This window comes from Teleopsis dalmanni, chromosome X (assembly GCF_002237135.1).
Source record: "Teleopsis dalmanni isolate 2A chromosome X, ASM223713v2, whole genome shotgun sequence".
NCBI classification, from domain to species: Eukaryota; Metazoa; Arthropoda; class Insecta; order Diptera; family Diopsidae; genus Teleopsis; species Teleopsis dalmanni.
The window spans coordinates 31,635,984-31,654,123 of record NC_051848.1 but is presented as its reverse complement, the minus strand read 5'-3'; the positions used below and the strand labels follow the sequence as shown (position 1 = coordinate 31,654,123).

Here is an 18,140-nt window from a genome sequence, read left to right as displayed (position 1 = left end):
ATTTTAGTTTATTTTATTTTATTTCATCTTATTTTACTTTATTTTATTTTATTTTATTTTATTTTGTTTTATTTTATTTTATTCTATTCCATTTATGTTACTTTATTTAAGTTAAATTTATTTTATTTTGTATTATTTTTTAATTTTATATTTTTGCCTATATTTTACTATATTTTATCATTTTATTTTATTTGTTTCTATTTTAGTTTATTTTATTTTATTTCATCTTATTTTACTTTATTTTATTTTATTTTATTTTATTTTGTTTTATTTTATTTTATTCTATTCCATTTATGTTACTTTATTTAAGTTAAATTTATTTTATTTTGTATTATTTTTTAATTTTATATTTTTGCCTATATTTTACTATATTTTATCATTTTATTTTATTTGTTTCTATTTTAGTTTATTTTATTTTATTTCATCTTATTTTACTTTATTTTATTTTATTTTATTTTATTTTATTTTATTTTTTATTTTATTTTATTTTATTTTATTTCATTTCATTTTATTTTATTTTATTTTATTTTATTTTATTTTATTCCATTTATGTTACTTCATTTTAGTTAAATTTATTTTATTTTGTATTATTTGTTTTAACTTTATTATATTTTTTTTGGTACTTTACTTTATTTATTTGTATTTTATTTTATTTTATTTTATTTTATTTATTTGTTTTTAATTTTATTATACTAAATTTTAATTCTATTCAAATTTATTTTATTTTTATTTAATTTTCTTTTATAACTTTTCTCGGACGTTTTAATGTTTTATATCATTTTATTTTATTTTATTTTATTTTATTTTATTTTATGTTATTTTATTTTATTTTATTTTATTTTATTTTATTTTATTTTATTTTATTTTATTTTGTTTTATTTTATTTAATTTCATCTTATTATATTATATTATTTTATTTTATTTTATTTAACCTCATCATATTGTATTATACTTTATTTTATATGCCGATTTCAGCAATTTTTGGCCCTACATTCAAGAAAAGATGCAAGACTAAAAATCCTAAATTGTCGTTTAACCCTCGTAGATATTCTCCCCTTCAGAAATAATCGCGATAATTTTTCAAAGGAAAATCAAATTTCCTTTAAATTCATTTTAATAATTTTATTTAAATAAATCAAAACCAAAACACTCTTAAAATCTGGAATTTATTATACATGGAAGAAAAAAACGCAATCCGAGTGCTCGTTGGCTGGAGGGTTTTCCTAGGACGCCTTCACTGATTTGCATATTCGTTCGCATTATTTTCTATTTCGTTGGCAATTTCAAGAGCATAAATTTCTATGCGGAAAAGTGGAGTGGAGCTGGTAAGTTTCTACTGGCTTAAGCAGTTTAAGTTGTTGGTAGCACTGGCACAAAACAACAAAGTACAATACAAAAAATGAGACAAAAGCCGGAAACTGGCACATACGTTGATTATAGTTTCCCATGCGTTCCGAGCACGTCCTTTGCTACAAGGAAAAATTGCTACTTTAAGTTATTTTGTCATTTTGCATTTATTATCTACTTTCGCTTTTATTGAATTTTCCACACACCCGCAACATGTCAACATTTGAATAAACTCAAGTATGTGACTGCTCCTCTGTGCCAGCTTCTCTGGAAGACATACAACTACAAATGCAAATGCAAATATAAATACAAATACAAATACAAATACAAATAGATACTTTCACGTGAGCAAAAGATACAGATACAGACGAGTGATGCTGATTATTAAACGATAGCAAAGACAATTTTGTTACGAAGAAAATAAGCGATTTGTATTGTTTGTTATCGCACTATACTATAGCATGGAATATCTTATTGCAGTTCTTATTCAAATTCAATTGTGATTCATAGATACTCGCTGTCAGTCAGCGAACACCGTAGCGCGTTACTCTGCGGCGTTCGAATATCTGTGTCAGAGATGCTCGTGCAAATTTATGCACCCGTTGCACCGCACACACGGTGGACGGGCGGTGGACGGGCGGTGGACTCGTGGAAGTCTCGCGGATGGTTGTCGTTACACATTTATATCTGTTTTGCCATAATAAAATATTGTTTTCGTATTCAGATTATGGCGCTCTTTCAAGTTCCTGCCGTTGATGCTGCATTAAAATTTGTATGAAAATAAATGATTTTACGATTTGAAATACAAGCGGTTTTTAATGTGCAATTGTAATTTGAAAAACACTTAAATGAATCATTTGTTTAGTGCTAGTATTTACTTATCGAAAGTAGACGAATGCACAATTTGTATCTAATAGTTTTTATAATGAAATCTGGAAAAGCCAAAACTGCATCGTAAAATTTTAATGCGTTTTTCGTATTTGCGAATGGCGAGTATAAAAATTTCGCTACTGGCGAAATTATGAAATGAATTGTTTTAATGAATCCTTAAAAATTCGTCTTCTGACGAATTTTGATTGCATTTATAAAAAGTTTTATAACCTTTTCGAAATCATTAATTTTATGAGTAGTTCACGGTATTATGCGAAAGTGATAAAGCCATTCACAACGGTGCTCAGCGAAAGATGATTTAATCTAAAAGCGAATTTTAATCGCCTTTAATAATGAATATCATGTACTATTATTAAATTTTTATGCATTTGCAATAATAATAAATATCTTATCAAAACATTTTTTACATGTTATTTAGATGAATTTTCATTGGATACAACTTTAATTGCTTAATATATTTTTTTTAACTCATACGCTTGTAAGAGTATATTATTGTTATTCGTTATTTTTACTACACAAACTGAAAAGGAAATTTTATTTAATAGTTAAACTATTATCAACTTAATAGTACTCATAGCGAGCAGATCTGCACTTACTGTATAGATACCCAGCGCATTGAAGGGCTTCTATTAGAAGCACTATACCACTCTAAAAGAGCTTATATTGCGCCGACTATTAAGACTTTCCCTTTAAGAAGCGAGTTTCTTTTGGACAAGAAAGTCGAAACTGTGGGCCCTGATTCCCCTTGTGTCTGATTTGCAACTTCGGTTATATACTGCAAGTAAAACTCATTCAATGTTAGTTAAACCCCAAACTGTTTCGAGTGTTAGTCGCTTATTCCGTAGAGTACGCTTACCCAGACCAAACACGACCACGGTCCTATACATATCACTGTGAAGATTGGAAGGTCACGAAAACTACTGCATATGTTTATGGCTGTTTTGGATAAAAATAAAAATACAGTGATAATGTTAAATTCAGTTTTATTAATTTATTCATTTGAATCCATTAAAATGAAATAATGTAATTTAACCAAAATATATCAAAGGAAAAATTGCGTAACTTTAATAGATTAGATACATATCGTGGCCCGTATATGTATTAGCCGCGGGCCGCATATGGCGTGTGGGCCATGGTTTGTGCAGCTTTACCATAGATGATCAGTATAGAGGTAGTGAAAGCACTCAAAACTTTCTTAAAGATACACCATTCAAGACAAATTGAAAAAGTACTGTTCAACAAATAACAAAGTAGCCGCATGCACTGGTAGCAATACACTACTAAAGCCCTATGCTTCTTTGAGAGGTGAAGAAGTAAGAGAAATAAATAGGTCGAAATGCATATATTTTATAAAAATTATTCAATTGCTTAGAGCATACAATATATTCACATCATCTTCATAAGTGTTATCATTCTATAGATAAATACCATATCCATATAAATCCATATTTATTTCTAAAAATTTTTTCTAATTAAATTTATTGATTTATTTATTTATTTTTTTAATTTAAAAGTTAACAAATAATTATATTTTATTATGTGAATTGTGGGTGTGTACACTTTATACTGGCTTGTATCTGTTTTTGAAAATCTTATAACAAATATATGGTATCTGCAATTACGTGTATGGTATGAATGCTTCTGAGAATTTATACTTACTTGATATTAAACTATAAATTTTTTTTATTTATTATTTTATAAATAAATAGTATGATTTTTTATTGTTTTTTAAATAGTTCCAAATACTTTTATTATATGCCATTATTTTGTAGAAAGATATCTATGCATTAATAGTGAATCTACAATCTACAATCCAACCACAAGACAACATCTTACGAAAATATGCGTTGAAAGTTTTTATCTCAGATTTTGGCATCTGGTTTTGTATGTGATTTGTTTGCAATCTAAAACTTTTTTTTTGCTATTTCAACGCAGCTTATTTACTATTTTTTATCTTATAAATGGAATTTTTTTCTTTCTATTTCGGTTGTAAATATTATGTGAATTTTGTTTTCTAATAATTTGTTTCTATCTCTCATTGCTACATAGATGAGATCTGGAAATAAAATTTTCTTCTAATTTATTGCTAATTATATAATATAATTTAAATCCATTATATATTACTTTCAAGTGGAAAGTACACAAGGCTGTTAATATGTTCAATAAAAGCATCCGAATATTCTATAATTGGAGAATTGTTAAGAAATAAAGTTTATAAGTTCGTTTTATCTTATAGAAATTTAAAAAAAAAATTTTGATCATTTTTTGTCTTTGCGACTAATTTTTTTAATTCGTGCTCCATCAGCTCTTTCAAGTTCTTCAAGAATCAGAGAATCGGTGAAACTATTGAAAATCTTTTACTTGGGACATTTGTTTACTACATTACTATATTTGCATTTGTTCCCGTATGTATTATTTTGTACGTTTACTAAATTTCTGTTACACTTTAATATATGACATATAGTGATATATAATATATGACATATCAAGGCATTTATTTTACTTTTTAAGTCGACGATACCTTCACCGAGTACACTCATACACACTATTTCCGTAACATAGTTAATTCAGAGATGTCGCTGCGTTAAAAGGTCTTATGGAGCCAGTCCTATCGGGTCTGATACGTTCCATAAAAAAAGATCCCTCCCTAAAACTGTTTTAATATAACAATCTGTTAACTATAAAAATATTATCTATTATTTTATTTTCCTTTTTTTTTTTGCTTTATTAAGATATGCATATTCTATATTAATTATAATAAGGATTTCATCTATCTTGAAACCGCCCCGACAAATGACAACGATGTCAGCCTGAAGTTCAGACGAAACATCAGCATAGCTAATAGTTGCTGCTATTGGCTCAGTAGGCAATTGGGATGTAGAGCTCTCTCTCATTCCTACGCTTTATATGTCGTTTATCCTTCCTGAGCTTGAAGTGTGCGAAAGAAAAATTTTTCATAAAATCTTTGGTCCTCTACGAGTCGGCGACGACTACCGCATGCGAATGAACCACGAGCTGTACGAACTTTATAGCAACATTGATATTATTTAGCGAATTAACATCCAGCTGCCTCGCTGGCTTAGTCATGTGCTGAGAATGGATAAAGATGCTCAAGCGAAAAAGATATTTGAAACAGTAGGAACAAGTCGTAAAGGTAAACCGTATCTCTAGTGGAGCGATCAAATCAAGGGAACACTTACCGAATTTGATTTACGAGACTAGAGAAGACGCGCACGAAGCAAAGGCGCTTCGAGAGACCTGCTGCGTCAGGCCGAAACCCAGTAACGAGTTGTTATGGCCAAACAAATATATATATTATATATATAGTATATAATATAATATGTAAAACTATTATATTTTTTGAAGTGCGAACTGGTGTAATTGATGCTATTAATCTAATCAAAAGAAAATGACGTAGTGTATAATTTTTTTTTTATCTTCTAATTGATTTTTAATATCCAATTCCAAGACTACTTAAACATCACGTCTTCTTCTTGCCCCAAAGAGTCGCAAGTTTTCCAAGCATTAATTTATTCCGCACAAAAAGTGAAATGGAATCAAAAATAATTCGAAGTAATTAAGTTCAATTAGGAATCTCATTTCGAACTTGACTTCTTTTTCGAGTGCAACAGAAAACAGAAAAAAAAGGAAATAATACCGCATGATCTCTTGATTGTTATTAAGCATTTGCGGGTATATTTACGACTTCGGTGCAGGGCTTAAATCGGAATCGGCGGAATTGCGACATTCAAAACGCGTTGCAGATAAAAACTGGCGCACATAAAAAAATGCGAATGGCTTTCGCTGCGATTTTATTTATTATTTTTTTTTTTTTTTGTCATGTACAAATACGTGGATGTGTATTTGCAATTATTAATGCATATTCCATACATTGTTCGGCTTGAAATTTTTTTAAATGTTTTTTTTATTTGAATTTTATGTGAAAAAAAAGAGGTAAAAAAGTAAATTTTTCTGTTTGATGCCAATTTTTCCGACACTGCACATAGTAAACCTCTCAGTGTTTCCCACTAGTCTAATATGTAGTACCCAGGCTTAGTGACAAAAAAGAAAAAAATAAACGTTGATTTTTTTTTCTCCAGCAATTGCTTTGATTTTACTTGGCACCTCTCTCAACCCAAATTGCTGTAAATTTTATTCCTTTTTCAACTTAAGTTCCCCCATTTGTAGGTTGTTGAACTACAAAGAGGGGCTAACAGCTATGTTCAATTCAAATACAACAAATACAAATGCAAACAATACGGAATAATAAAACCAAAAAAAAAAAAAAAATCGCAGAAATTTAACGAAATTTGAAGAAGAAGAAAAAGAAGAGAAAAAAATACTGCAACGCAAGTTCAAGTGAGTGCGGACAACAAAAATGGAAGGGCAAGAAATGAAAGCTCGTACGAATCTAAAAATTTGTATACATGCAATACACAATATCCATAAAATGCCGGAATGCCACCAGCCACCAGTCACCACTTGCAAGTGCAAGTGGAGGAGCTGAGCGGCGGAGCAGTAGAACTGTCAGCAATGAGCCAACAAAAGAAGTCAGAGCAGCAGCGGCAATATCAATGGACAGAAGTAAATCAGCTACGAATTGCCAGCGAAACTCGCAGTTCGCCATCGAGCGACACAGAAAACTTTGGAATCAAACAATGAAATTAAAAGAATTTGCTAAACTTATAGTATCTTTGTAGGTTGCATTACGGAATGTGAGTTTAGAAGTGACTACTCCATGCCATTGGAGTAATAAACTTGGATTATTCAATACTTAACTTGTTGACAAGAACCGCACCATAGCACAATGGTCAAGTGCAATTCACCATAGGAAAAAAATCGCAGAAGTGAAAAAAGTATAAGAAGAAACCGCTTCAAAAATAAGCGGTTCAGTAAAAGTGAAAAAACGGTATTTAGAATAATTAGTTGGAGAGATATCGGGAATGTGCATAATGGGTTTTACATCACAAAAAAACCAATCGATAAATCATTTAGTACATTAATAGAATATTAATGACGTTGAATATGATTTGTTATAATACAGACTTTAATGATTCGTTAGATCTCCCACTAAAAAAACCTCAGCTTTGTTCTACAGCAAAATGAGGCCTTAACATAATGTAGTGATAAGGACAAATAAACTATTTACTCTTAACGTAATGTTTGAAAAAGCCAACTTGAAGTCACCAGTGGTTACTTAAAGTGACGCACTGATACTGACATTTTTAAGTTACAAACCCCTTTTCTAAAAGAAACTCAGTATTAAACCAACATATTCCATAGCCATGGAGGGACAGAGTCTTATTATATTATAGAGTCATTAAATAACTGATCCCATCATTTACGATATTATATTGACTAATTGGCATTGATTTCTGTAATACCAGGTTTCTAACACTATTTTGCTTTTACTTACCTATTACTCTAGCATACCATAACAATGATCTCAAGGTCTCTATAAGAAACTCAGTATTGAACCAATGTATTCCATAGACACAGACGGCTAAAGTCTTATTTTATTATACAATCATGAATGGTTCCATCATTTACGAGATCATATGTAGGCTTATTGGCACTGATTTCTATAATACAGGCTTCTAACACTATTTTGTTTTTACTTACTAATTGCTATAGCATATCATATCAATGACCCAATGCTTGGTGCTTAACCGCCTTTTTAATAAAGATATGTACAGAAGTGTTCCGCTATCAATAACAGTACTGTTGTGTACATCTTTACTGTAAGACAGAAAGATGTTATATAGCATCGATAATAACATAGCTATAGATGCAAGCTGTTGCAGCTTTTCATTAATTGTAATATACAGTATACAGAACATGGCAATAAATATCTTTCATTCTCAAAGAAGATTATATTAAATAATTTTTATTATTGGCTACTTTGAAAAACTTCAAATTCTGTAATGATGCTTCTAAAAATATCTGTTCTCTTATTATCTGACCTCAAAATATAAAAATGATGTATACGAAATTTAAATTAGTGTGAAAATTAGGTAAATACATTATTTCTCCACATGCTACTGGATGGCAATATTATCTACACAGCTACTCACATAGATATATATACATACAAGTATAAATAAATTAATATAAACAAAAACTTAATTAAACACAATGAATCTTTAATTGTTTATCAATGAGAAAGTAAAGACTGAAGAGGCTTCCAGAACACTTTTGTTTGCATTTAACATATTTTTAATTCACTAAAATTTTTAATTTTATCCATAAACAAATCCAGGTTTTCTCCTTCATCAGTTGGCGTACAAAATTTTATTGAAAAGTTCACTTATTTCCATATCGAAATTTATTGTTTAGATATTTAAACAACATTGTAAGAATATAACCCATTTAAACACTCAAATATTTTATTTATATTTTTCATATGAGAACCAACTTATTTTGTTTACAATTTCAATAAATTTTATATATTTCATATATACTTTCATATCTAATATGTACATTTTATCTCATATTTTGTATTTAACATATACAATAGGTATGAGATATATTTTTTAAACGTTTATTTTAAGTTTTAAAAAAATTATTTTAAGTTACAACATATTATTATATCATATATTAATTAATATTATTGTCTATTAATCATATATATAAAAATATATACAGTGATTGCAAAGTGAGGAGCAATGCGAAAAATTGGTCAGCTGTTTTTCGCGTGTAATATCAATATTGTGCGTCCAAAGCTGCCACAAGCGTTTACCTCGTTTCCTAATAACATTCCGTAACTGATTTGTGATGCTTAATTTGTTTACAGGAAAAGATTTCTATTTATTATAATAGTTCAATGAATAATAATTTTTTTTTTTTGATTTAATTAACAATGGAGAGGTTTCGAAGAGTAGTGAACTACAACAAAAAAAATCTTTTTCATCTTATTGTAATTAATTGATTTTAATAAACAATTATATTTAGATATATGAAAGTTCTAGATGATAAAAGCTCTGAAATCTATAGCACCAATTTATTAACCTAGAGTAATATGATTTTTAATATCAATTAGTATTAAATGACATTCCAGATAAAAAGTGCAACCACTATATTGACCACACCGGTTGTTCTTCTACCAAATATATGATCCTAGCGAAAACAAAAAGACGATTTTAATATCTTTATTTTATAGAAGTAATAAGAATTTATACTTGACAGATGTCATGTCTTTAAGGTATTTCTAAGTCTACTTTTACCTACTAAATATACTGTTCTATGCGGAAACCTCATTTCTTTAGCTTTACTATTGTTAAGATATAAATAATGAGTATTACCGCTTTTAATGTAAATATTAAACAAGCATAAAGCTTCTAAAATACTAACGTATCCCTCTCTTTCTATGTGAATTGATCGCAACTATTGAATACAAGCGTAATCAGTTTATAAAAGTTTATAGTTTGTGCCAGATACGTTATAAGACCTTGCAGATCTTTACAGTGCAGAACAGAAATATGTTAATGCTCGTATTGAAGATTTTATGTTGTGTACGGTATGAGAAAGCATATAAATACCAGGTTTTTTCCTTATATATGAAATGCATTGTTAGGCTTAAGTCCACAGAACATCATAATATGCTGCTTTGCTTGCATATAAATTCAATACATTGCTCATTGTGTAATCTAGACCAGCCTGAGGACAAAATACATTTTATCGGGATTATGCACTAATAGTTCCAGTTCAAGTGTTATTCCATACCAAACATATGACATATACCTACATATACATATCATATATATGTATGACAGCAGCATTTAGAATCTACTAAGTGATTTTTGAAGAGGACATAAGATAATATCGTTAGAAGTAGCTTCGTTGACCTTTGACAAAATATTAAATGTTCACACAAACTGACTGTATATGTATCTGACTAATATTTTGGGTTTTGTTATGTAGGTAAGACCTTAAGATAGTTTAACAACCAATCGGTATTGAGTTGGTGGTATTATTCCCGTATTTATTATTGTTTCATCGAATTACGAGAGTTCATATTTATCTCAAAGTGATGAAAAATATTTTATTGTCTTATTGTGCCGTCTTAAAGCAAATCTCTAAATTAAGATTACCCTATACCATGTGAAAAGACTATTGCACACGCATTTTGTTCTTATTTAAACCTTATATTAATTTCTTTAAGGTCTGTAAAATTATGTTTATAATATATTTAATATATCGCTCATATATATTAAATACATTTTTTTTAATAATTAAAAAAATGAATAAGATATATTAAAATTTGTTTACTCTTTTTCAGGTAAGAAACTGAACGACGATGAAGACATCATGTATCCAAATTCCGGTTATTATTATTGTAAGTTCAAACAAATATCTTATTGCACTTTTAATCGATAGCAAATAGCAATATATTATTAATATAAAATTAGTTTAATAAAAAATAAATAGAAATATTTTTAATTGCTCACAATTACTTAATCTCAACACTTTATTACTTTAAGTTGCCTAGTCACAACAATCTTAAAATACCTTAGAATCAATTCATCTTATAGATAATTTGGAATAATTGGTTTCCCCTTCCAATAATTTCAGCAGCCGTCTTCTCTTAGTTTAACCGCAAATGCTATCTATTGATATTGTCAATTCAGAGAAAAAATAAAATCTTTTGAAATTTAAATGTCAAACTTGTACGTGTGATTAATATTGAAATTTTGAAAACCGGTCTCCAAGTTTTAAACTAGAATTTCCAAAACACAAAACAAAGAAAAAATCTTTTTATTTGTTTTGTTTTCTTTTCTTTTCTTTTATTATTGAAAATTGAACAAAAGTAGCTTAAAAGGCAATTTACTTTGCCACACCCACAGCTTCAAAAAATACTAGTTAAATCCATGAAAGGTAAATCGTAGCTACAAAGTACAATAGTTCAAGTGTAAATATTTAAGTTTGGATTTAAAAAATATAAATAATATTATAATAAAAATAAAATAGACTTCTTAGCAAATGTTTATTAACTCATCGTCCGTTCCTAGTACCGTTCAGTTTTTTTTTAAATAGTTTTCAAACTATTATTTTCTGGAAAATGATGTAAATCATAGTTTAAGGCTACTTTTATTCCAGTAAACTTCTTCTCATTTTCAATACATTAATTATAATATTGACGTTAGCAATCACTGGATCCCGTTAAACAAACAATTGACTCTAGTTGCATGTAAACCTTTTTATTGCTCTAAATTCTAGCAATCGCCAATATACAATTCTCTCTAATAATAATAATGTAACACAATTTACTTCCCAACTAGCTGTCAATCTTAGAAAACTATTCCTAAGATTACTTTAGTTCTAAATTCATAGCATTGCCGTCCTCCTAAACTTGTTCGCCCCGAACAAATGTTACCATATCAACACGCAAACTGTTCACAGATGTTAGGAAAAATTATATACAGTAGTCTTAGGACCACTGTATATAATTTTTCCGTATAGTCCGTATATAATATGTTTGAACTAAAAGTGCCAGACTTAGAACTCTGTTTTTATTCCTACAAAAGCTTCTGTGGTGCTCTTATCTTGTATATATCGGTGTACATATCTAGCACAAGCTCATAATTCAAGCCGAACGTGAATAAAGACTTTTGACTCGTTATCAAACTCCTAGATCTTAATATTACTCATAGTTGGTCATTCCACATCTTTATAATGAAGACTTCATTTCCTTTTTCAAATTTTGTGCTTCAATATATCCAAGCTATTTTCTGTTGTGCTATCTATATGAGTAGTCCAGGCTTCAATCCAGGTGTAATAGTGTCGTTTTATATGAAACTGCGTTTACTTCTCTGTACCTACTCCTGAAGATAATCAATTAATTAAATCAATTAATAATAAAGTGAGCTTTACTGTTAAAAAATAACAAAATAAATCATTTAACTAGTGAATTACTAGAAACTGATATAATCAAATATACATATTTACATATACATATAGATATATTTATATTACATATACATACATATATATATTTATATGCAATATATATTGGTTATATGAGCTAATAATATTTTCCCATCTGTTCTTGGTTTATTCAATTATTACTGAGCTAATTAACAATGAGTCAAACTAATTAATATTAATTAATAAACATAATTATTTCTTTTTTTAATTTTGTTATTAAAATGACACATATCGTTTCCGATGACAGCAACAATTTACATCTGTCCATTGAGTTAGTATCAAATTAAACTATGAAGTCGATTCGTTCAATTAAACTTTAAGTGAAACTTTAACAAAATTTCAGATAACTTCAATGAATATTAAAATTTTTAAGAGTGTCTTCAAAATTAGCATATCTATCTATAGGCGACTATACGCGACTATATCTATAGGAGACATAAAAAATTCATGCTAACTATAAATCTATAAGAGTATGACTAAATTCAAAATAGTTAACACATGAATAAGAACACTTCAAATTGAAAGTTAGTTCCATACTAACTACAGCACAAGAAGAAAGAACTATTTTAATGTAAAACTACATATACATAAATAAACAATAAATATCCAATACAATTGAAAACTATCTTTATATTCCACCGCTCTTTAAAAATATTAATTTATATCTCATATCTGAACAGCATTATAGCGAAATATTTATCAATTTCATCTTTAAAAAAATTCTCTGATAAATCGATGTGGTGTGAAAGAAATAATGATTTTAGAAGATGAGAAATTAAACTTTTCTCGATTAATATTAGATCTGTACAATGACACCTGAAGAACCCGACAGAGATCCTAAAAAAAATAAAAATAATTATCTTAGAAGAAACCCTTGAAATGATGAAAATATTGACCAAGAATTAAATAGATTACAGCAGAAAACATAAAGACTATGAATATTACAACTGTGGAATGATGTACCAATAAGACACCTGAAGGACTCGACAGAAATCTTTAAAATAAAAAATAATTGTCGTGGAAAAAAGCTGGAGACAATGAAAATATTCAGCAAAAATGAAATGATTGCAGGAGAAAACATAAGGACGAAGAATATAAGAACTGTAGAATGATGTACCAATAGAACACCTGAAGGACTCGACAGAAATCTTTAAAATAAAAAATAATTATCGTAGAAGAAAAGCTAGAGACAATGAAAATATTCAGCAAAAATTAAATGATTGCAGGAGAAAACATAAGGACGAAGAATATAAGAACTGTAGAATGATGTACCAATAGAACACCTGAAGGACTCGACAGGAATCCTTAAAATAAAAAATAATTGTCGTAGAAAAAAGCTGAAGACAATGAAAATATTCAGCAAGAATTAAATGATTGCAGGAGAAAACATAAGGACGAAGAATATAAGAACTGTAGAATGATGTACCAATAGAACACCTGAAGGACTCGACAGAAATCCTTAAAATAAAAAATAATTGTCGTAGAAGAAAAGCTAGAGACAATGAAAATATTCAGCAAGAATTAAATGATTGCAGGAGAAAACATAAGGACGATGAATATAAGAACTGTAGAATGATGTACCAATAAGACACCTGAAGAACCCGACAGAGATCCTTAAAATAAGAAATAATTGTCGTGAAAGAAAACCTAGAGACAATGAACGTTAAATCTGTTGATTGATGTTTGATGTTTGAGAAACATAGCTGGAGATATTTAATAAGGTGGTCATGTCCCGTATCTGACTGTAGTGCTTAAAATAATAACAATTGTTTTATATTAGGAAATTGTTGAAATCGTCTTATTCACATTTACTGGAACCATTAACACCTATTATATAACTCTATTGTTTTATTTCGAAAACGAAATTTATTTCCTTAATCATTTAATGCAAATTGCTTTGTTATTACGCAAATTTTTCATCGTTTGAATAAAAACAAGTAACCGCATACTTTCACTTAATAAGTCATAAATTAATATAATGCAAATCTTTAAGGTTGCCTTTCTGGTTACTGCCAATTAAATTCAGTTGCTGACTGTATTGTTGCCAGTGGCTTTGTTTCTTCTTTGGGCTTAAATTAAAGACTCCGCCTGCTTGTACTTGATTCATTGTACTTGTTAAAGAAATCGACCTTCACTTCAAAGATACTTACAAGTCTCACAAGCACTCAGTGCAAATGTGGGATGCCTACCATAGTAACTTGCCTTTTACGGTAAAACTAATTTTCTTTACAAATTAAACATTGCACAAAAAATTTGTAATCGAATTAAGGCACTGAGAGAAAACGATGGAAAAGCACTGCAAAAGGGGCACAAACAAAAGTGGAACAGAAAACCAGATAATGCTAAGAATCTATAAAAGGCGTATTCAGTTTATATGGTATATATTTTTTTCCTTTTAATCTTTTTCATAACTTTTTATCACAAAAACAATACTAACCCAAAAACAAATAAAAAAAAAAATAAAATTTGTATTTGTTTTATACAAATTCTGCACTTACGAGTAAACCACTACGCCTACAATTAATTACTACTAATTTGTAGGCAAAAAAAAATAAAACTATGTATGCATGTATGCACATAGATATACATACGTAAATATGTATAATATTGCGTTATTAAATTTTTTGAATAAATTAACTTCCGTTAAGTGTGGATGACTCATGGTAAGTGAACGTGCAGCGAGTGCAATTGCACAGTTACATTTGCAATAGAAATTACATCAGCAGCTGAAGGCCTAACACAAATTTTCCCCTCCCCTTCCCCTTCCTCTTCCCTCCTCTCCTCGCCTCTCCTCTCCTCTCCTCTCCTCTCCTCTGCTCCAAAATAGAGCAATTAACACATTAATTATGCAAGATTTTCAAAAAAACCCATTGGCAATATGAAAAGACCTAATAAATCCGTGACAAAAAAAAAAGAAAAACCGAAAAAAAGCCATCCAATGAAAACACGACTCTGGCACAGAAAACTCGTAAACCAAAACGTAACAAAAACTTTATTAGCTTTTCACTTTGGTGCACGTTGTTCATTTTCATTTTCACAAGTTTCCTCTTGGCGAAAAATCGCTGAGAACTCAGTTTACTTGGGCGACTCCTCGAGTCACTTAAACTTGCTAAGCAGCGGAAAGTTTCAAGTGTTGTGATGTTGAAAAAAGAAAGAAAGCAACAAAATAAAAACACTGAAAAGTTTTTCATCGTTCACGGCCCAGTACTGCGGAGCTGCGAAAGAAATTACTAAGAGCAGAAGTCATAAGCGCTACAAATTTATGTTAAATAAAAAGCCCAAACACCGAGTGGCCTTAATTCACTTAATACCAAAATTAACTTCTTCTTATAAAGACATTCTTAGTACATCACAAAAGTACGGAGCTTACCTGCAAGGAGTTTGTGAGAAGTGCCTGCAGTAAAGGAACCGAATCAAGTTTCAAGATGAAAGTCTTGGAAACTATGCCAATAAACTATTTGAAGATATGAAAGTATGAAGGAATGAAAGCCTTATTAGATGTACCTACACAAAAACATATTTTTATTTTCTTAACATCAAATATGTTTGGAAGAAGGTTTTCTACCTTTTTTAATTTTTAAACTAGTTAAAAATCTTGCAAAACCTTACATCACTTAAAAGTTGTCTTAGATATAACCTTTATCTAACACAAAAATTCTACTGTTTTGTTTTTTTTTTTGATAATTTGTTCACTTTTCAACAGTTTTAGTGCTTTTAGTTAGCACTATTGCACGTCTGTAATTTGTTTCATTGACAATGTTCTTTTTTTCTCTATTAACTACAACTTTGATTTCTCTTAACTGGTATATATTTCTTTATTTTTAGTTATCTAAAACGCTTCCTACAACATACTAAAGCCCTTCAAAGTGCCTTGGTACATCCGCACAAACGACATGCTAAGAGAACTTAGAATAGACCCGATCAAAAAATACATAAGGAACAGAGCCCTGAAGTTATATGCGAAAACTGACAGGCTATCCTATTTAGTACTTTCTAATCTTAGAGTAATCACTCTCCGCACGGGGAGCTACGCAGATCTTAGATCAATCACTGAATAATCATGAATCTTATAAGGAATACATAAATTAGTCAATAGATGGGTGGGACCCTGTAATACCTCCAGCTATCAAAGAGTAAAAGTACCCAGTTGCGCTGACTCGAAAAAAGAAACAACATATATACTAAAGCCCATTTGGGCTTGAGTTGTATTGACTTCGTAGAAATCTATTTTGAATTTTTGAGAATAAACAAATCAGAAAAACAAGCACTTTGTTATCTTTTTAAGACAAATCTTATTGGATCTGCTATAGACTGTGTATGTAATGTAAGCATTAAATGCTTGCATGATTAAAGTGATAAGGTTTGCCTTGTTATTAATATTAATTATATAAAGAATGATTATTCATTTTGAGTTTGATAGTAATTGTTATTGATGACTAACTTTTTATTATTGCTTTCCTCATGGTGCTTTGTTTTTTTTATTATGAAGTATTTATACGTGATTAACCAATTATGAATATTAAAATATATAATCAAGTTTTACTAAACAAATACAATTAATTATCATCAAGAGACCATAGATACACTTCCGATACCAATAAGAACCGTAGTTTATAAAGCTATAGCCGTACCAATAGGTTGGTGGGTGAGCTTATTACTTGCTGATGTGGTCTCATTGCCCTAATATCTCAACACTATTGCTAGTATTAGTAATGGTATATTTTAGTATTGCTAGTAATTCTGGTTCATTATCTTGTTACAGAAAACTTAATTGTAACGATTCGACTGTCTCTTCTAGATAATTTGAATTTAGTTCGCTAAAAAATATAAAAAATCATTGTAGCGGGATCTCAATTTCGGGTGTGCTGGATCGTGGTCAGTGCATAAGTATGCCCCTACTGCCCGCCGCACAAAAAACAAAAAAATGGCTTTCGCTGTTATTGTTATTAATATTATACTTATAAATATTGTTAGGGAAATTTTCAACTATATTGTAGAAATATAATTAATATGATATAATATATTGTAATATTATGATACGGCATGCAACAGAAATCTCTAGATTGATATATTTTTTAAAAACAATTAATAAAATTAAATTAAAAATGTGCTACCATTTTAAAATAAATTTTAATATAAATATTTTCAAAACTAATACGCACATTTTTAATTTATTTTGACATCTGAAGATATCAAAACATTTTCTCTTCTAGACATATTGAAATATTTTAAATTGAATTTCTGAATTGAATTTAATTTAATAATTTCATTAAATAATATTATTATAAAACATTTCTCATGCAATAATATTAATAAATAACAAAGAAAAGTAAAGCAGATAAACAGCCTTAACAATCGTCTAATCTATAAAATTAAAAGTAAAAAGTGATTGCATTTTCAAAATCCGTTTCAAGGTGAAAGCCACTGGAATCGTAGAGGCACTGAAGTATTCTCACTGGAATTCAATGCAATATGCAATTTTTTTTAATTCACATTTTAATAAAAGAAAAATTATTGAAAAAAAAAATAAATAAATATCAATTTGCTTTATTAGAAAAATAACGAAAATAATATTAACAAAAAGCACAATTTAAATATAATTTAATATATAAAGTATACAATATAAACAGTCATACAAAAACATTTCACACCTCAACAAGTCACAGAAGTATAAAAATAATAATAAATAAAATAAATGAAAAGAATTTGTATAAGAAATTCACACTAAAAGATACTCGTATCTAAAGAAAAAGACAATTTTAAGGCGTGGGTTAGCGACATAGGAGGTGCCAGTACTTAAACTCTGCAGTCCAATTCTGATTTCTGATTTTAGAGTTTTTATTTGTTGAAGATGAAAGGCAGCAGGCAGCAGGCAGGGCAGAGCATGGCATGTTTTCAACCTAAAACTCACACCAAACTTGCAAAAACCGACAAGTGAATTAGGCTTTAATCAAAACCCAAAGAGAAATAAGTTTAAA

At 29.0% G+C, this 18,140-nt stretch overlaps 1 protein-coding gene across 1 annotated transcript in view; it reads left to right on the top strand.

Moving 5' to 3' along the window:
* The window catches only part of LOC119688291 (myb-like protein Q), a 134,379-nt gene that overhangs the window by 42,207 nt on the left and 74,032 nt on the right, over window positions 1-18,140 (top strand). The window contains exon 2 of the mRNA XM_038102970.1: window positions 10,517-10,573. Within this exon, the coding sequence (XP_037958898.1) occupies window positions 10,517-10,573 (57 nt within the window). The remainder of the gene's footprint in view (window positions 1-10,516; window positions 10,574-18,140) is intronic.